This window comes from Suncus etruscus, chromosome 3 (genome assembly GCF_024139225.1).
Source record: "Suncus etruscus isolate mSunEtr1 chromosome 3, mSunEtr1.pri.cur, whole genome shotgun sequence".
In the NCBI taxonomy this organism is placed as follows: Eukaryota; Metazoa; Chordata; class Mammalia; order Eulipotyphla; family Soricidae; genus Suncus; species Suncus etruscus.
Window position 1 is genome coordinate 45,693,852 of NC_064850.1, and position 21,536 is coordinate 45,715,387.

A 21,536-nucleotide genomic window follows, 5' to 3' on the forward strand; every position below is an offset into this window, starting at 1 on the left:
TCTCTGGCCCTTTATTGTACTTATTGGTTTTATTTTATTTATTTATTGGGTCATACCCAGTGATACTGTGGGGTTACTCCTGGCTCTATGCTCAGGAATTACTACTGGTGGTGTTCTTTACTATGTAATTACTTACATATGGGGTACCAGGTCAGTCAGACCCAGGTCAGCTTAATGAAAGGCATGTGATATTGTTGATGCCTCCAGTTCTAAACCTAAAGACAGGATGTTAAATGGGATTGATCACCTTATTAGGATGTGGGTCATGAAAAGGGAGCCCCTCAGAAGGTAGGGGGTATCTGCCTTGAAGCCCCAAGTTTAGTCCCCAGCACCATATATGATCATCTCTTCCCTCGCCCCCCAAAAAGTTACATGATGAAAAGAGTATTTTTTCATGTGGAGGGGCGGACCTCAGCTGTGGGAAGCTTCTTTCCTTCCACACCTAGGATGTGAATCTATCATAAAGGTGTCTGAACAAGGAGGATTGATTGGTTGCTTGCTTGGTTGTTGCTGCTGCAGATACTGCGCCAAAATCAGCCCATCAAGTTTCCTTCATCCATGATCACGTTGCAGGGAAGGGAAACAAGGTCCGTCACATTCAAAGCACTTTGTCTGTCCACAGGTGCCACCAAGTACACGGATAAAGACAATGGAGGGATGCTTGTGTGGTCCCCCTACCACAGCGTGCCCGATGCCAAGTGTAAGTCTCCACCACCTGCATTGATGGCTCAATCTAGGACAAAAATGTGTGTTTGCAATCTGAGTCTTCTCACGCTCCCAACAAAACCACTTGGCTTTGTTTTCATCTTGTTCTCTGATGCATAGAGGTGGGTCTGTTTGAAAGCATCCCCTTTGGAAAGGCAGCGGGATCAGTCAGTCTGATCTGTGTCAGGCCCTAGGCCCCTAGGAGAACCGCTTTGCTGCTGGCACCCTTGGGCTGGGGGATCGCTGTGGACCAGTATATCTCTGCTCTCTGCCTTGCACAAGCACTTCTGGGTCCTAACCTGCATCTCTTGACTCATGGTGTGGCTTTAGAATTCAATATGATGAAGCCACCCACCCTTGGGGGCTCCACCCTTTGGAGTACGATAGGTAATTCATCAGTTTACTGGGGGATGAGCCCATTCGGAGAAGCACCCACTGTTGAGACGCCCTGCCCCAGCTGTGACAGTCTTGTCTTTCTGCACATACTCGAGATGGTTTACTTAGTACCAGGAGACGCTGTCCTGTGTGCCATGTACCAAGAGTCTGTCAGGGCATTCCTCCTGGTCACAAGAGCATTGAAAATGGAGCCAGGGAGAGGGCGGACAGGGCTGGAGAGCATGCAAGGGGTGCCAAGCTCCTGGTGTGGCCTCACTGAGCACCCCTGGGAGTAACTCTTGAACACAGCACTGGGGGGACTACCTCAAGTACTGCATGTGACCCAGAACCAGTAACAGAAAACAGAAGCTCATTTCTCCTGTGCTTCTGTGCTTCTTGTGTGCAGGCCTCAGTTGGCAGCCCAGGTCTTCCAGGTCATCTCGGGAAGCCTAGCCTCAGCATACCCTGAGGGACCCACTAATGCTCAGGACATATATTGGCCAGATCCTTCCATCCTCCAGAGATCCCTGGCTTAGTGCTCACTGCCAGCAAAGGTTTTTGGTAGCATGTCAAACTTTTGGGGGGGTGTGATGAAGGGTATCACTTTCTCTTGTAGTCTTATTAATCCATCAGTGTGTTTCTTAGCAGAATAGGAAGGAAGGTTAGGAGAACACAGGATAGGTTGAGTAGGAAGGTTGGGAGGACACACGCTATATGGTTTCCCCATCACACCTAACCACGCTATCAGTCCAGATCATTTCAGGGTCCTGCTCTCTTTAGCCCCCAGACCTGACTTTGGTCTCTGTAACACCGTATTGAGACGCCCTCCCTGATCCTCCCTCCCTCACATATCCATTCACAGTGCTTAGTTTCTGCCTCAGAGACAGTAGCACCTTTGTGTCCTGGTCATGAGCTTGCACACAGAAACAGTGTATTTGTGTTTGAGGGTGGCTATGAGGGCCAAACAGAGTTGGCTGTTTGGATTTTCTACCAAAAGCTTAAGGAAATATATCATCCATTAAAAAATAGTTATTATTCTAACATAATTATTGTTTTACTAGCATGTTTATATGTTGAATTGTACTAAATATAGTAAAAATTTTTCTAGAGTACTTAAAATGTGTCAGATGCTATTATCAGCACTTAGCACTTGTGACTAGCTCGTTTTTTTCCTTAGGAAGAAGCGACTGTTCTTATGACCATTTTACAGTGAGGAAACTAAGGTACAGGAGCTCAGGTTGTCTGGCTGAGGGGAAAAAGAGCCTGAATCTGCCCTTCAGTTGAGATTGGCGCTTAGAGTCAGGTCTTAGCTGGTTCTGGACAGTTCCAATGTTGTGCTGATACTGGACAGCTCCTGTTGTGGGTCAGATATTAACTGGTTCCAGACAGTTCTAGCATTGTGGATCTGGTCTTAGCTGGTTCTGGACAGTTCAGTGTTATAGGTCAGGTCTTAGCTGGTTCTGAACAGTTTCAGTGCTGTGGGTCTGGTCTTAGCTTATTCCGGACAGTTCCAGCACTGTGGATCAGTGGTTTAGCTGTGGATTAGCTGGTTCCAGATAGTTCTAGCACTGTGGGGCAGATCTTAACTAATTCCAAACAGTTCCAGCAGCTCCTTGCAATCTGCCTGGGAGGTCCACACCTAAAAGTGACTCTAAGCCCCATTAAACACTGCCCTCCCACAGGGGCACCACAGGCCTGGCTCACCCATCCCATGAGCTGCACCAGCTGCTTGACTCTGCCCACCTAATTCCATGCCCAGCACAGGTGGATGTGGGGTGCCTGTTCCCTGTCTGTGCCGGGAAGAACCTGCTGGTGCTCCGCTGTGATCTCAGGCTTAGTCTCAGGAACCAAATCACCTTCTGGTACAATCATTGAAGCTCTAAGTGATGGCTGCAAATAGACCCATGAGAAGGCCAAAGGGTGCCTGGGCTGGTGCTCCATGTCCTCACACTTGTCATCTCTGGGTTTGAAAGAATAATCATAACATCATGGAGTTTAATCAGGAGATCTTGTGTGGTCACAGAGATCAGTCATTCTGAGCAAAGTCGGAAATGAGCAAGTGCCTGGTGCTGTGCTGTTTCACCAGAGACAGCTGTTTGTCTGATCTTGAGGCTTATGTTCTTTGTGGGGTTAAACATGATGGGGCCCTTGGAAGGAGTCGCAAGCTGACCCTGCCATTTTCTCATTGCAGTGGATGAATATATCGCGATTGCCAAGGAGAAGCATGGCTACAATGTGGAGCAGGTGAGGGGCATTCCCCCAGCCCAGCTGGCCAACAACAACCCTGCAGCCTCTGGGCTTCCAACAGAAGGAAGGAGCTGGCTTCTAGCCTCGTGATTCATCTCTGAAGCCTGAACGTTTTGTTTCTTCCACAGAATCTCAGAAATTGTCTGAAGGCCTTTAGCATTAATTTGGCAACTGGTAACCAAATTGAAAAAGGAATTTTGAGTACAAATAATTCACCATTTTTTTTAACTTTCTTAATCTAAAAGATCTAAAAGTTGATCTTATTTTAGCTGGTCAGAGGGATAGTCCAGTTGGGATGGCTCTTGCCTTATGAATGGACAACTTGGTTCCATCCCTTGGCACCATGATTCCTGGTCCCCTAAACCCTGCCAGGAGTGATCCCTGAACATAGAGCCAGGAGTAAGTAAGCCCTGAGCACCGCTGGGTGTGTCCCTCAAGCAAGTCAGACCTTTTTTGTTTGTTTGTTTTTTGGGTCACACCCAGCTACGCTCAGAGGTTACTCTTGGCTCTATGCTCAGAAATCGCTTCTGGCAGGCTTGGGGGACCATATGGGTTGCCGGGATTCAAACCACTGTCTTTCTGCATGCAAGGCAAATGCCCTACTTCCGTGTTATTTCTCCGGCCCCAAGTCAGACTTTTCAAGGAAATACTTTAAGACTTAATTCAAATGAGGTAGGGAGATAGCATAGTGGTAGGGCATTTGCCAAGCATGTGATCAACTTGGGTTTGAGCCCCAGCACCACACATATGCCCTCGAGACAGTTGGGTGTGGCACTTTCCCCCCAGTTTTTTTTCAAAATGAAATAATTCACCAAGGACTTTATAGGTGACTTTAAGTTTGTTTGTGGATGCCAGGGATCAATTCCAGAACCTCCCGCATGCAAGAAAATGCTCAGACACTGGGCTGTCATCCCTGCCAAGGAGAGGCTAAAGAATATAAGAAAAGGAAATTATTCATTGGTGGTGCCAGGGATGGAGGGGACTTGGCCTTGCCAATGGAGTGCCATGCTGCTAAGTACCAGCTGGGCCCTGAACTTTGTTCTTGTGGTTTGGTTTTGGGGACACACACACATATACACACACAGTGCTCAGGGATCACTCCTGGCTGTGCTGCACCATAAGCACGACTGGTGATCAAGTTGGGAATGGCCACATAAGTGCTGTCATCCCAGTGTGTCTCTTTAACCCCCCTGAAATCCACTCTTGTCTTATTTCTACTGAACTTTATATCAATCTTTATTAGAATTAATACAAAAGCAAGTAAATTCTCTGTAACTTTATAGTTAATAACATGGTTAATAAATTATGTCTCTAAAGAAAGTTTCTAATTGTAGTTTTTGTGAATTTTGAAAGCTCTGATTATGTTTTTTTTTGTTCTTAAACTTGAGCTTTTGGTATTTAAGAAAGTTAATTCTCTATAAACCAACTGGATGCATATTAACAAAGAAAAATCAAAAACCTTTCTCCCTATTTTGAAGGCTATTTTATCTCATTTTAAAACTTAGAATTTGGGGCCAGAGAGATAGCATGGAGGTAAGGTGTTTGCCTTTCATGCAGAAGGTCATCGATTCGAATTCTGGCGTCCCATATGGTCCCCCCGTGCCTGCCAGGAGCAATTTCTGAGCATGGAGCCAGGAGTAACCCCTGAGCACTGCCGGGTGTGACCCAAAAACCACAAAAAAAAAAAAAAACCAACTTAGAATTTACAGGGCCAGAGAGATAGCATGGAGGTAAGGCATTTGCCTTTCATGCAGAAGGATGGTGGTTCGAATCCCGGCATCCCATATGGTCCCCCATGCCTGCCAGAGGTTGTTTTTCTGAGCATGGAGCCAGGAGTAATCCCTGAGCACTGCTGGGTGTGACCCCCCCCCCAAAAAAAAAAAAAAAAGAGAAAGAAACTTAGAATTTACTGTCCCATAATACCTATATTTTATTACGCAGATAAAGACTCCAATAATTACAATGGTAGGGTATATTGTTGACATGTCAGAATTGTCCATTTCAGACATTGCTGATGACATGTTTGAAGTTATTAACTTGCCTTTCTATAATCCCTTGTGTTTATGATGAAGATAAAGAACTTTTAAAAGTTCAGTGAACCACAGTTTAAGTCACAGCTCAGCACTCGTACTTTATAGAAGATGCCTGCAGCCTCGCTAAGACCTATGCTGGACCTTTATTGGGTGGCTCTTAGTCCCCCAACTCACCACCTATGGTGCTCAGGTCTCACTCCAGAGGTATTTGGGGACTATATGTGGTGCCAGGAATCAAACCAGGGTCACTACTATGCAAAGCTAGTGCCTTGACCTGATGCTTTGTTCCCAGCCATGATATGTTTTAAGGGACAGGTGAAAAGAAGTATCTCTCTAAGAAATACTTAGACCCTCTAGTTTTCATGATTTCATTCAGAGTTTGGATTCATGGGTGTTTTCAGTTTATTTCTCTCCTCACCGATGGCTGGGTGACAGTGAACAGGATTCTTTTTATTTATTTATTTATTTATTTATTTATTTATTTATTTATTTATTTATTTATTTTGGTTTTTGGGCCACACCCGGTGATGCTCAGGGGTTCCTCCTGGCTATACACTCAGAAATCACTCCTGGCTTGGAGGACCATATGGGATGCCGGGGGATCGAACCACGGTCTGTCCTAGGTTAGCACATGCAAGGCAGATGCCCTACCACTTGTGCCACCGCTCTGGTCCTTACAGGCTCCTCTCCTCAGTACACTGGCTCTCCTGATCCTGCCCCAAGTATCACACATGTCTGCTGTCAGTGCTTGATCAGAGGTGTCTAAGAGGTCATATGTGGGTGCGGGGGGGACTTTGGAGTGAAGTTGCAGTGAGTGAGTGCTTCAGCTCTGATCTGTGACATTCTTGCATGACGGGCTACTCTCTCTCTGAAGGCACTGGGCATGCTGTTCTGGCACAAACATAACATCGAGAAGTCCCTTGCCGACCTTCCCAATTTCACCCCCTTCCCGGACGAGTGGACAGTGGAAGATAAGGTCCTGTTTGAACAAGCCTTTAGTTTTCATGGGAAGAGCTTCCACCGGATCAGCAGATGGTACGGCATTTTGGTCTCTCTGTGGACTGTCCCTTCACTTGGCTGTTTATGGGCCTGTGTGAAACCCTTCCTCACCCCTGTTGTGTTCAGGTTCTATTTGATTGTTTCTAGGTGCCATACCCATTGATGATTAGGGCTTACAACTGGCTCTGTACACAGGAATCCCTCTGGGCAGTGCTGGGGGTGAGGGTTAGGAGGACCGTTTGGGATAGCAGGCATTGAGCCTGGGTCAGCCGCATGAATGATGAGCACCCTACCCGCTGTACTGTCTCTCCAGACCCTTCCTGACTTTTCAGTTTAATAGTTTCTAAGTATAGTTTTAAGAAATATTTTGAAATAGGTCTATTTGCACACAGCATGATTTTATACTGCCATGAGAACATTCACTGCAGTAAATTAACTTTTGACTTAAATATGTACACTAGAAATAGTTTGTTGTCCCAAGGCAAAAATGATAATTGTTATGTTTTTTTAAACATGGTTTTATTTTTAAATTTATATTCCTTTCACTAAACATGTCCGTTTTTCAGATATCTCTATTTCACCATTTCTCAGGGCTGTTCTGATTTTTTTCTCTGGGCAAAATTCAGTTTCTGAATAGAGGAAAATTAAAGACTGTTTGCAAATCTATCTGAGTATTTTTCAAATTCAGAGAAAATAATTGTTTGTGGTTTGGGGGGCTTATTCTGGCATGGGTGCTTAGGGTCACTTCTGGTAGTGCTTGGTGGGTCTCAGACTGCTAAGAATTGACCCCATTGCACAAAGCCCCATTTCCAGTCCAAGCTGCCTCCCCTAGTGGCTCCCCCAGAGAATCATTTTGCTCTTGCTGACTTGCACCTTTGCTTGCTGTGGCCAGGCATAGCAGCCCAGGACCATGCGTCATCTTCAGGCCCAGAGAGTTCCTGAGAGCCGCAGTCTGCTACTTGCACGATTGATCATTTTCAGAGATATGAATGTTTGTTGTTAATAACCATGTAGTTTTCTTGAAGGCAAGAAGCCAACACAAAGACTACATAATGGGCCCCACTGTAGGGACTGTCCTGGGTAGGAGAAGCCATGGCCACTAGGTAGGTGAGCAGTTACCAGACACCAAGAAAGGGGCGGTGGGGGGAACTATTAGCGGGTGCAGTAGGAACAGATTGATCAGTATTAGGAGTGGAGCAACTGCTGAGCATTTATTTGCCTTGTATTCCAGAGACCCCTGGTCTGATCTTCATGATTGTTCTAAAAATGACTGAATTTAAAGGCCAGGGACGTAGCTCAGTGTAGAATACATGTGTGTGTGAGGGCCCAGTTCTGTAAAATAAATCAACTAAATTTTGTTCTTATATATCAAAAAAAGAAGTCCATCTCCTAGATGGGGGAAATACTTGAATAGCTCTTTAAGGAAAGCAAACACCAATTTCTCACATAGTCATGCCTGGAACCTCTGGTACGATTCCCCACACGTCAGCTGTGCGTTACCTTTCCCTTCATACAACAAATAGGAACATTCATTCAGAAACAGCAGCGGTACGACTGTGGTCAGAGGGGTAAGACAGTTCTTTGCAAGCCTACTTTATAAAGGTGTCCACAAAATGCCTTTTATTTGTGCTCTTGTGTGCCATCTTGAAGAATGAGAGAAAATACTTATTTTGTTGATCAATGCTAACAATAATAACATGGTTTTGTTTTGTTTTTAAGCTTCCAGACAAGACAATTGCTAGCCTTGTAAAATATTACTATTCTTGGAAAAAAACTCGATCTAGAACAAGCCTGATGGACCGCCAGGCTCGTAAACTGGCCAACAGACATAATCAGGGTGACAGGTAGGTCAGAGGCTTTTGGATTTAGTTTTGGTGGGATGTTGTCTCAATTGCTTGCACTTCCTAAGGCAGGAAAGAGATTTTAACTCCATGATCCTTCCACCACGTTTCAGCTCTGGCAGGCAGAGCTTGGGGACCTGGAATCCTAGGGGGATCGTGCCAAATCTGCTCACTGGGGGATGCATCTGAGCTAGGTTTTCTCTATTCACAGCCCCTTTTTTTAGTAGAGAATATATTCAGCAGTGATGCAGTCATTTGTGTTCTTGGGAAGATGCTCTGTCCAGAACTGCCCAGGACTGATGCCCATATCTCTGGAATGAATCTTTGTACCACAAAATCTATCATCCTTATTTTATCTCTCTATCTTGAAATAAGTTTATCAAAATAATAGATCTATACTCTTTCCTGAAGCTTATTACATTTTTTTTTGGGGGGGCTATACCCAGTGACACTCAGGGGTTATTCTTGACTATGTGCTCAGAAATCGCTCCTGGCTTGGGGCACCATATGGGACACCAAGGGATCGCACCACGGTCCGCCTAGGCTACCATGGGTAAGGCAGGCGCCTTATTGCTTGCACCACCGCTCCAGCCCCAATTTTTTTCTTTTTGCTTTTTGGGCCATACTTTAAGACGCTCAAGGGGTTACTTCTGGCTTGGGGGACCATATGGGACACTGGGAGGTTGAACGAAGGTCCATCCTCCGTCAACCGCATGCAAGGCAAATGCCCTACTGCTGCGTCACTGCTCCGGCCCCAGGATATTACATTTTTTTAGTCTTGTTTTTGGGGCCATACCCAAGCATTCCTGGGGGCAGCCCTGGCTGTGTGCACAGGGGGCCGTGCAGTGTCAGTGGTAAAGCCCCCTGCATTCAAAAGTGTCCCTCTGACCCAGATATTTATTTTTTCCTTTTTGGTTTTTTGGACCACACCCGTTTTATGCTCAGAGGTTACTCCTGGCTAAGCACTCAGAAATTGCCCCTGGCTTGGGGGTACCATATGGGACGCCGGAGGATCGAACCGCCATCCTTCCTTGGCTAGCGCTTACAAGGCAAACACCTTACCTCTAGCGCCACCTCACCGCCCCTTCTTTTTTTTTTTTTTTTTTTTGTGGTTTTTGGGTCACACCCGGCAGTGCTCAGGGGTTACTCCTGGCTCCATGCTCAGAAATTGCTCCTGGCAGGCACAGGGGACCATATGGGACGCTGGGATTCGAACCGATGACCTCTTGCATGAAAGGCAAACGCTTTACCTCCATGCTATCTCTCCAGCCCTCCCTTCTTTTTTTTTTAATGTCTGCTATCAAGTCACTATTTTTTAGCTATAAATTTTGGGGTAATGGTTCTATATACCTAGGACTAGAGATATTTCTGAATACATCTGAAACAAATTCCACTTCACAGGTTTAACTCTGATTCTTTTGGGAAGTAATTAGGAGAGTTGTTAGGGCGTATTTCAGTTTGATAGGAACAGAACAATAGAGAGAAAGGAAGAGGAGTAAATGCACTCTAATTTGAATAAGTGAATGCTTATTAACTAATTTAATCTAATTTAAATAAAAATCTAATTTTACTAGATTTAATCTCATAATGCTTATTCTTCCCAGTGACGATGATGTAGAAGAGACACATCCTGTGGATGGAAACGACAGTGACTATGACCCAAAAAAAGAAACCAAGAAAGAGGTAATGATGCTGCTGATGGTGATGGTGAGAGTGACGGGCTCAGCATACATGCCCGTTCAGAAATACTGAACAGTGTGATAATGATTGTGATGATGATGGTGATGGTGAGGAGGATCATGAGTGTGATGGGCTCGTCCCACCAACCTGCTCCAAAATAACGACAGTGATGATGATGATGATGATGATGTGATTGTCCGACAGATCCGCTCATAAGTGAACAGAGTTGCACACTCAGAAAGTTTTTATATGATGGTTTAGGTGCAGGTAGATCTCAATACTAATAAGAGGTTTAAGAAACAAGAGTGCCCAGAATTTGAGTCAGCTTGTGGTATGAGTGGTTTGGAGGTTTTATATCCACTCAGGAGTATAAAATCTGCAATCCTTGGTCTTTCATCTCAGAAAGGAAATAAAACTACCCTTGGATGATTCCCCCCCCCCCCCCCGAAAAAAAAAATCAAGTTCCTGTGTTTGTCACCAAATTTTTCTGAAAGCATTTTTTTGTTTATTTTTGTTTTTGGGTCACACTCATCAGCGCTCAGGGGTTACTCCTGGCTCTATGCTCAGAAATCGCTCCTGGCAGACTCGGGGAACCATATGGGATGCCAGGATTTGAACCACCATCCTTCTGCATGCAAGGCAAATGCCCTACCTCCATGCTATCTCTCTGGCCCCCTGAAAGCATTTTGTATGTTCCAGGTAATAGCTTGGAAATGAGTTTCATCTGTAAAGTACAAATGAACAGCAGCGGGAGTCAAAGCTGCTTAAAGGCCAGGGCCTAACTTAACATCCACAGACCAGGAGAACCATGAGTTAAAAGCTTCAGAGGGGCCAGTGATAGGACCCAGAGGCCGCCCTCAGGCCACAAATGGGCAGAGTCCCAGGCTCCATGCACTCTGCCATGGCCAGCTATGGCCCCTCAGAATCCAGGAAATGGCTAATAGATGCTGCACATGTTGCACTAGTAAGAGTACTCGCTCCACTGATTGTGGTAGGGAATGATTAGGGTGTCAGTGATTTAGGGGTGCACAGAGTTAAAGGAGCAGGACCCTGCAGAATGACCTCATTCAGGACATGTGTCCTGCCCTCCTTGGGCTCCACCATTGCCCGCCTTGGCCCTGTTGTCATCTCATCAACAGAAAGTTCAGAAACCACCCCTCCACTCTCTATTTTACTAATTTCTTACTGCTCTAAATATTCTGAAAGTTGAGCCAGAGTGAAAGAACAGCAGGTAGGACATTTGCCTTGCATGCAGCCAATGCTGGTTCAGTCTCTGGCATTCCATATGGTCCCCCAAGCCTGCCAGGTGTAATTTCTAAGCACAGAGCCAGGAGTAACTTCCTAAGTACCTTGTGCTATGGCTCAAAAACCAATAAATAAATTTTCTGAAAGTCCTTCATCGCTTCACCCTCTCCTGTGGATCTTATCTACCCAAGTCAAAGATCAGTGAGCTCAGTGCACGGTTGCCTGTCCTCCCTTGCATGGTCTGGCCTAGCTCTGTCCTGTGTCATCCCTCACGTCCTCTCCTTTTCTTTTCTTTTTTTTTTTTTTTTTTTTTGGTTTTTGGGGTCACACCTATTTGATGCTCAGGGGTTACTCCTGGCTAAGCGCTCAGAAATTGCCCCTGGCTTGGGGGGATCATATGGGATGCCGGGGGATCAAGCCGCAGTCCTTCCTTGGCTAGCGCTTGCAAGGCAGACACCTTACCTCTAGTGCCACCCTGCCGGCCCCTCATTTTCTAATGGACTCCATGTGTCTGGGTTTGTCTTGGTCAGTGAAGGTCTGAGGGACTCTGATCCTCAGAGTTTGTGTGCTTGTTTCATGTCTGTCCAAGATGGTCTCTAGACTGTTTATAATGCTGCTTCAGTACATGATGATATAGACCATTGATGTTGCTGGTTTGGTCCCTGATGAACTACTAGTGTTCCCCTCCCCTTCCTTTTGATGCTGCTATAGTGACCAGCCTTGCATCTGTGCTTATCTGTGGATGGCACAGTGAGGTTTCAGTGTGACGGGCTCAGGGATCACACCCCTTTTGGTTGTGATGCTCATGTAAGAAAGAAGCTTTAGGCTCCAAAACCACGACCTGGAGAGACACGGGTAAGGAAGCAAACCGAATGCAGGAAATTATCCATACAGTGAAAGGGGGGGTAAAAACAGGTTTAGAAATTCGAATGCGGGCCCGGAGAGATAGCACAGCACAGCGGTGTTTGCCTTGCAAGCAGCTGATCCAGGACCAAAGGTGGTTGGTTCGAATTCCTGTGTCCCATATGGTCCCCCGTGCCTGCCAGGAGCTATTTCTGAGCAGACAGCCAGGAGTAACCCCTGAGCAACGCCGGTTGCGGCCCAAAAACAAACAAAAAAAAAGAAATTCGAATGCACAAACCAGGAATTCTAACATGGAAGCCTTCTGCTCCTAAGAGGCTGGTAGCTTAGTGGAGGAAAATCAGAGAATACCTTCAGCTTTCCTAAGACCCAGACTTTTTATTAGCAAGCACTAGACCACACTCTAGGATGGAGAATGAATAATGAGTAAGGTGGAACCCAGTAATCCAACACCAGATCTACCCCCTGGGGGGTAGAGAATGAATACTGATTAGGGTAGGACCCAGTTAATCCACCATCTCCCCCTAATAGACTTTATATAAAAACAATATAATACAAATCTCGTGGTTCTAAGAAAAGGACAGATGCCTCTAACAGATAAAGGGATTGGTAGTATTTTGAATAGGCATAGCAAAAGTTGGAAAAATAAAAAGAATGGGGCCAGAGAGATAGTACAGCGTTTGCCTTGCAAGCAGCTGATCCAGGACCTAAGGTGGTTGGTTCGAATTCCAGTGTCCCTTATGGTCCCCCTGTGCCTGCCAGGAGCTATTTCTGAGTAGATAGCCAGGAGTAACCCCTGAGCACCGCTGGGTGTGGCCCAAAAGCCAAAAAAAAAAGAAAAGAAAAGAAAAACCTTTTGGCCTAAAAACAATGTGTCCCTACACACGAAGCATCCTGCCATACGACCAACTACAGGCTCCAGCACACTAATTTGTTTAACCCCAAAATCTCTTTAAGGTCCCAGGAAGGGTTTTTCTTAATCACGGTTTTTGCAGTCAGGTTTTAGTAATTGGAGATATTGTTAGCAAATATCCTATGTCAAAGTGAGAATGTCCTGAGATGTCTTCTGTTTTCTTCTCACCATTATGTGGCAAGGCAGGGAAATCTGCCTTCAAAGCAAGTCGTTGCTGATTTCCAAGCCATAATCAGGTTAGCATGTTAGTTAGCCCATCCCGGGGCAAGTATGTGCCAAGGCAGTTCCAGTCATTCCTAGAACATCTCCAATTTCTGCAGCTCATGAGCCACATGTGGCTCTTTACACTTTTAATTTGGCTCTTCTGTGTGCCAGGCTGCTGCTCCAGGAGTCAGGACTCTGTTCCTTGCCTCTGTCAGTGCGTGCCCTGTGTGGCTCTCAAAATAAATTTCAATCGTGGTTTTGGAGAAACTTGGCTCAGTTGAAAAAAAAGGTTGCCAGCCATTGTCCTAGGCCAACCCACCTTTATGGTCTCCCTGTCACATCAAGGTTACCTAGGCTTGGCCAATATAAAGATTCGAAGGTCAAGTCAGAATATAAAGTCAGTGTGTTAGGTGTAAAAATTTTCTAATTCTTTTTTTTTTTTTTTTTGGTTTTTGGGCCACACCCGGCGTTGCTTAGGGGTTACTCCTGGCTGTCTGCTCAGAAATAGCTCCTGGCAGGCACAGGGGACCATATGGGACACCGGGATTCGAACCAACCACCTTTGGTCCTGTATCGGCTGCTTGCAAGGCAAACACTGCTGTGCTATCTCTCCGGGCCCAAAATTTTCTAATTCTAAAAGTAATCGACATTGATGGAGGGGAACTTTGCTGAAAAAAGGCTTTATGTTCTAGAATGAGCACAGGAAATTCCCAGAACAATCATAATTTTCAAGTCTGGATACTAAGTCATATGGTAATTACTGTAAAAAACAGCCTGCATCTCGGAGTATATTATCACATTTTTCAAACATCCATGTTTTTTACCTGAAAGCAAACTAAGAACGAAGGCAATATTTGTTAAGACATTATGATGACCACTATATAAGGAGTCCTACAGAATTATCACTGCAATGTGAAATTAGGGCATCCAAACTGTATCTCCACAGATCATTGTGAACAAAGCATTAAAAGGTTATTATAAACATAATAGGATAAAAACTAAGACACTAAAACATTCTGATAATGAGTACTGTAATGAAAGTCCACATCCTGCAGCTGTTTTCTAAAAGTGGTAAAAATATAAGAACAGTTTTATAGACAGCTCTAAAGGTCATTCAGTTAGACATCCACTAATTTAAACAGCTGTATCTATTCCAGCAGGTCTCTTTGAAGTATCATATGTTTTGCTCTATAAGATGCACCTGACCATAAGATGCACAGTTTTTAGCCAAGGAAAACAGGAGACGTCAGGAGATGTCAGCTGGGAACAACCAGGCTTCGAGGCCAAAGTATATTTACAATATTGCCGGTTCACTTCTGGTTAAACACATTTACATATCTTTTTTTTTACCATCAGAAAATAAAAAACAATTTTTAAAAGACTTTCATTAACATAAAAAAGAAAGTCGCAGCAGCAATCAAATAGTCTTAAACAAAAGCTCTATATGTAACAGTGAAAGTGCGTTCAACTGATTGCTCATACTATGTGGTATGTCTGCGCAATAAAGGGGTGTAACACTGCAGATGTCAAGAGGTTAGTATGCTCTCCTCCCCTGCACTCGGGCTTCAGCTCCAGCTAGCATTCACTCCATAAGATATACAGACATTTCCCCCCCTCTTTGTAGGAGGGAAAAGTTTATTTTGTGGTACAAAAAAATATGGTATAAAAAAGAATATAAACTGCTGAAGATTTTACAAATGTGTTGGATATTTCTGAAACTTTTTTTTTTTTTTTTTTTTTTTTTTTGGTTTTTGGGCCACACCCGGTGACGCTCAGGGGTTACTCCTGGCTATGCGCTCAGAAGTCGCTCCTGGCTTGGGGGACCATATGGGATGCCGGGGGATCGAACCGCGGTCCGTCCGAGGCTAGCGCAGGCAAGGCAGGCACCTTACCTTTAGCGCCACCGCCCGGCCCCTCTGAAACTTCTTAATCAACGTTATTTTGTCGTATTTTTATAATGAGCTGTGCAATATGACCCTTTTCCATTTCACTATAATGGTTCAAAAACAGAATAATTTTATTCTTCATGGTTGTTCTGAGAGTCCATAATATACTGTGATAAGTCAAAGTTTTCTAAAGGAAAGTTCATGTAGGTCTATAGCTTTTTCATCTTTTTGCCATCATTGGAGTGTTTCAAATGTTTTAAGAGCATAGGTGGTAATTTTCAAGTTTCTGTCCTTTTTTAAGGAATCCTGCTGTGTGTTACAGTGGCTGCAGTATATCCTATTATTGTCTTTCAGTTCATCTTTAAAAAACACTTTAAGGCAACCCTTCAATGTGCATTTATCTATAGATGTCAAGGGCAAGGATAAATGAAAATCTCTAATGTCAGAAATTTTCGGTGGCTGATGAGGCATTGAATTGTGGGTTTAAGCTGGCCTTGGAAAAGTGTAGCGATAATAGACTCATTAAACTGCTTCTGTTTCTTCTGTTTTATGGCTTTTGAATCAACAAAATGATTGTTATTTTCCTCTATATGTCTATTCTGCTTATCAGCTTTGTTCAAGTCCTGATAAAGACCGTACATCAAAAATAGAAGTAGTTCATGTGTATCCTGTTGACTGTCTCCTGCAAATTGATCATTTATCTTCCCAATGGTCATCTTAAAGTCTATTAGGTTTTTATACCTGTGCTGTTCTGCTCACGAGGCTTTTATAATCTTCCCAAACTCTTGCCACTTTGTCTAATGTCCCATTGGATTTGACCTGTTAATGTCCTCCTTATAATGGTTCTGATAAAAGTCAAACTGGAAATATTATACAGGCATTGTAGCACTGAGTTCATGTAACAAGTGTTTCCTAAATTATGAAGTCTGATGAAAGCTGGACCAATTCTCTCATCTACAGACTCAAGATTCTGGAAACGGTTATCTTCACTCCTGATAGTCTTGTCCTCATTGTGTGGTGTCAGCTTATTGTCCCAGGTACCTGTTGAGGTTGCAGTTTGTTTCCTTCTCTAGTACTTTTGAATAATATGTGTTGTTCTGTGGGAAAGTTTGTAGTCTTATCATGCACTTGTGTCTGAGTTTTATCACTTGTGATAATCCTGCTTCTGACAAGGCCATGGTTGGACCCTGAATTTCTTGGCAGGTTTGCCACTTGGCATATCCCTTTTTTGAATGAGGAGATTATCAGCAATCTGTTCATTATCCAGTTTTACACAAATAGGTGAATTACTTGTTTGTTTGTTTATTTGTTTGTTTTGGTACCTGAACATTTGGGGGGGGGTTGGGTCACACCAGCAGCACTCAAGGGTTACTCCTGGCTCTACACGAAGAAATCTCACCTGGCACGCTCGGGGGATCATATGGGATGCCTGGATTCGAACCACCGACCTTCTGCATGAAAGGCAAATGCCTTACCTCCATGCTATCTCTTTGGCCCGGTACCTGAAAATCTTTTTTTTTTTTTTAATTTTTTATTTTTAATTATGAGAACAAAGATGCAAAGCAAGAGGATAAGGTAAAGTTACAGTGGAAGTAGAATCACCCATAAACAGAATTCTCAAAAGAAGTCCCCTTGCTGATATCTTAACTTTGAACTTTCAGCCAAAGAACATTAAGATAAATAAAACAGAACCCATATACAATTACTTTATCCCTCAAGTCCCCAGATTATAATACATTATATTTCTTAGTAGCACACAAAGCAATCTAAAGCCATAAAAGTTATGTAACTCCTTAAACATTAAAGACATAGTATTTTTTTTACATTTCTATGCACATGCATATTAGTTTAAGTTAACCTCAAAAGTTTAAGTGGGTTTTTTTTTTTTTTTAAGGATTAGAGTCAAAGAAGCACCGTAAAAACGGTGTTAGAGTGGCAATTATTGTTTGCATTGGCCCACCAAAATATGAAGGGCACGGAAAGGAAAAACCTTGGCCTAAATACAAGGAGACCCTACCCCTGAAGTTTCCTGGCATAAGACCAACTGTAGGCTCCAGGCAAGCTAGTTTGTCCAATCCAAGACATTGTCTGTAGTGCTAACACACTTTCATTTTTCACACAGTCTCTGTTGTTGGTATTATGTTTCTGTATTAAAGATCCTGGAATCTGCATATCCTACATTGAAGTCAGGATATGGAGCGTCCTCTAGTTTCACCTCACAATTAAAGGGCAATGCGGAGAGCCCTGTACTGTAAGCAGGTCGTTGTTGTTGTTAAGACTTCTCAATATTAAGGGAAGTCTCTTTTGAGCAGGTCGGTGTCAGAGCAGTGGTAGGATCTTCCCTGGTAGAAGATTGCTTCCAGGTGATGTTATAGACAAACTTGGATGTTTCATGGATGGCTTCCCTGGTTCAGGGGTGAATGGAGAATGCCTATTTTTCTGAGGCCTGTGTCAGATCATTATGTCAATGTTCAGGGTGTAAGGTCCCGTTGCACTACAAGATTTGTGTGTTCCAATCTCTATTAGATAAGATCTTATTTGTATGTATAGTATTTTCCCATTTTAATGTGCCTATTCAACAAGGAACAATGCCACGTGGCATTATCAGCGCATATGGGGGCTATAAGAACAAGTCCAACAATCCCCATGACATGGTTCAATCATAAGCATTAAACTGGGGGAATCTTTTACCAAAATTTCTTATTGAACAGCTCACAAAGTGAATATAAAAAGTGGTTAGAATCATCACTGTATAAGAGAATATTTAATAAGACTTATAGCTGTCAGAGAAAAAACACATAAAATATTCAAAAGACATACGTGTCCATTTTATGTCTTATGAAATAGTTGGGGGTTGTTAGATCCAATGCACGGCTTTGGTCTGTGATTAGGATTGTGCAGTACTGAAGTTAAAAAGAGTAATGTGGGTTACTGATAATTGGGGGTGGGTGAGAGAGTTAAGAAGTAAAAATGAGGGGCCGGGCGGTGGCGCTGGAGGTAAGGTGCCTGCCTTGCCTGCGCTAGCCTAGGATGGACCGCGGTTCGATCCCCCGGCGTCCCATATGGTCCCCCAAGAAGCCAGGAGCAACTTCTGAGCGCATAGCCAGGAGTAACCCCTGAGCGTCACAGGGTGTGGCCCAAAAACAAAAACAAAAAAAAAAAAGAAGTAAAAATGAGCTCTGTAGGGTTGTGCGAAAGGGCAGAATACAAAATGGACATTCTGCATATGCAAAACATAACTTAGGATAGGGAATACTCTTAATATATACTGTGTGCCCCCACGCGGTTCTGAACATGTAGACTGGTAAGAAATTGCCAGTGACAACCTTAGTGCAACTGAGCAAATCTCAGCACACCCCAAGTTAGGACCCAAGAAAGGATTCGGTAGAGAGCCGGAACCAGAATCTGCCTGTCCTCGACCCTGTGCCCTTCCCACCCTAGTGCTAGGGAACGGGCGGGGAAAACTTGGAACCCCATCCAGGAGGGACCACCCGACACCCACCTTGTCTGGCCGCCTGGGCTGGCACCCAGGGAAGGCCTGGAGGCCGGGGGGCAGAAGAGAGGACGGCTAGGGCCTTTCAAGGCTCCCAGCACACCCAAGTTAGAGAGAAGGCCTTTGACATGGGGTCTCTTCGAACCTCATGCCGGCTAGAGCTCACCTGAACATCTTTAAAGTGCTTTTCTGCAGCTGTATAGAGCTCTCCTTGAAAAATTTAAGAAGTTTAGTGAAAATGATGTCAAGGATAAAATGTCCATGGGTAGTGTGCCCCTTATCCTATATTTTAATAATTGAGTTTTTAGGGTTCTGTGATCTCTTTCAACTATGGCTTGTCCTTGCAGATTATAAGGAATACCAGTGATATGTTTAATTTGCCATTCTTTGCAAATTGTTGAAATTATTGAAAAGTTTTACTGGTGTAAGGGCTAGAGCAGTAGCGCATGCATGCGGCTGACCCAGGATGGGCCTGGGTTTGATCCTCAGCATCCCATGTGGTCCCCGAAACCAGGAGCAATTTCTTAGTACGTAGCCAGGAATAACCCCTGAGCATCACCAGGTGTGCCTCCCAGCCCCAAAGAAAGTTTTACTGGTGTAGGCAGGACCATTGTCCACTTTTATAGGTTAGAGAATGTCCATAACAGAAAAACATTGTAGCACGAAAGTAAAAACAGCTCTTTTTTCCCTTGGTTTTTGGGTCACACCTGGCAGTGCTCAGGGATTATGCCTGGCTCTATGCTCAGAAATCGCTCTTGGCAGGCTCAGGGGACCATATGGGATGCTTTAGTTCGTTCAGAAGTCATTGGAACACCTCATGTGAAATGGGAATATATATTCACCATTAAATCGAGATAAGGTTTCTTTGGAAAGAAGTCAACATGTGTAATATTCATTATCCATAATTCATTTGTCTGTAAACATCAGGGATGATGAGCATTTGTATATAGTGCTGTATGTTCTTCTGCAGGTGACTTAAATTGGCATGGACAGATGATCGGCAGTTTCATTCCCTAGAGATATCAGCCCGGGGAGGCAAGAGTGGGCATTTATGTGCGTGATAAATATTGTCTTAGAACATTTTTTGCAGAAGTGCTTATGATTGCTGCAGCAAATCTTGAAAAACCTGATTATTTAAAAAGGTGGTTACTATATCTGGGAACACTCCTACTATGTAAGCTGAATCTCTTACTACATTGCATGGCTCTGAGATATGTGCTAGTACATAATTAAAGGTAGCAAATTTCATTTGTTGAACGGACTTGTAATTCATATGCACTGTTGTGGTCAGAGAAGGGCTGTGATACCACTTTTTTCTGATCACAACCTATTAGTGTAAAACACGGGGGCTTCAGGTATAGGGGAGGAGCAAATAATAGAGGATATTATAAAATGTGTCCTCTTAACGATGTCCCAGGCTTTTTCAGCAGGATAATGGAAGAAATGTCTCCTGAAAAATCAGATAGGGTTCATTGAAGGACTCATTGAGAGCTATTATGCATTCTATTTCCTTTTTTGGAATTGGTAGCACTATTATTCCTAACCAGGAAACTGCTCTGAGCCTTGCTTTGGTGATAAGAGCAGCAATCAATTCCAAATAAGGCACAAATGCAAGGCTGCTTATTGTATAAATAAATTCATTCTAGAGTACAGACGACTGAGCAATAGCACCCATAGGAGAATGAGGGGTTGCAAAAATTAAATGCCACATGTTCTCTCCAGATATGAACGTGGAAAAATAGGACTTATGAAACTGACACATGAAAAAAATCAAATTCCTATTGGACCTTTTGAAGTAAACACCTGGGCTATTTAAGTCCAGATTTTCTTCCAAAGTACTAAATAAATTGCTGAGTTCTGAGTTTAGAATACCAAGGGTGGAATGGATCCAGTATATATCACCTATGACTTTTCAAAAGTCATTAAGAGTCTTTAGATTTTTCTGATAAATAGAGTTATCTAAAGTATGCTCCAATATGAATCCAAGTATTGAAATGGAGGTGAAGTCTGGACTTTTTGTGGCTATTGTTTAACCAGCACCCTGTGAGCAGCTGATGAAAAATTCATAAACACATTGTAATTCTGTATGAATAGAGGTGGCTATTAAAATGTCATCCATGTAATGAATGAAGTATGCCTGTGAAGTATGCCTGGAAAACTTTTTACAAGTGGGATATAAAACCACATCAACAAAATATTGACACATGGTGGATGAGTTCACTGTGTCTTTGAAACTGTCCATTGAAATATTAAGAGAAAGAGCAGAAAAAGGAAAGCACTTTCAGTTTTTTGGTTGAATGGAATGTCTTAAGTCAATTACTATCAAAGGCTAGTCTTTTAGGATGGCTACTGGTGAAGGTAAGCCATTCTGTAACTTTCTCATAAAAAAACGTGGATGCGGGGGACGAAGAGATAGCATGGAGGTAAGGCATTTGCCTTGCATGCAGAAAAATGGTGGCTTGAATCCCGACATCCCATGTGGTCCCTGGGCCTACCAGGAGCAATTTCTTTCTTTCTTTCTTTCTTTCTTTCTTTCTTTCTTTCTTTCTTTCTTTCTTTCTTTCTTTCTTTCTTTCTTTCTTTCTTTCTTTCTTTCTTTCTTTCTTTCTTTCTTTCTTCCCTTCCTTCCTTCCTTCCTTCCTTCCTTCCTTCCTTCCTTCCTTCCTTCCTTCCTTCCTTCCGTTCTTTCCTTTCTTTCCTTTCTTTCCTTTCTTTCCTTTCTTTCCTTCCTTTCTTTCCTTTCTTTCCTTTCTTTCCTTCTTTCTTTCTTTCTTTCTTTCTCCCTCTGTCCCTCCCTCCCTCCTTTCTTTCTTTCTTTCTTTCTTTCTTTCTTTCTTTCTTTCTTTCTTTCTTTCTTTCTTTCTTTCTTTCTTTCTCTCTCTCTTTTCTTTCTCTCTCTCTTTTCTTTCTTTCTTTCTTTCTTTCTTTCTTTCTTTCTTTCTTTCTTTCTTTCTTTCTTTCTTTCTTTCTTTCTTCTTCTTTCTTTCTTCTTTCTTTCTTTCTTTTCTTTCTTTTCTTTCTTTCTTTCTTTCTTTCTTTCTTTCTTTCTTTCTT

General features: G+C 43.3%; 1 protein-coding gene across 2 annotated transcripts in view; it reads left to right on the plus strand.

Moving 5' to 3' along the window:
- Nucleotides 1–21,536, plus strand: part of RCOR3 (REST corepressor 3) — a 59,287-nt gene that overhangs the window by 10,620 nt on the left and 27,131 nt on the right. For both annotated transcript variants that reach the window (XM_049769924.1, XM_049769925.1), the window contains exons 3-7: nucleotides 623–700; nucleotides 3,272–3,324; nucleotides 6,235–6,408; nucleotides 8,079–8,203; nucleotides 9,805–9,883. In XM_049769924.1, coding sequence (XP_049625881.1) covers nucleotides 623–700; nucleotides 3,272–3,324; nucleotides 6,235–6,408; nucleotides 8,079–8,203; nucleotides 9,805–9,883 — 509 coding nt within the window. The remainder of the gene's footprint in view (nucleotides 1–622; nucleotides 701–3,271; nucleotides 3,325–6,234; nucleotides 6,409–8,078; nucleotides 8,204–9,804; nucleotides 9,884–21,536) is intronic.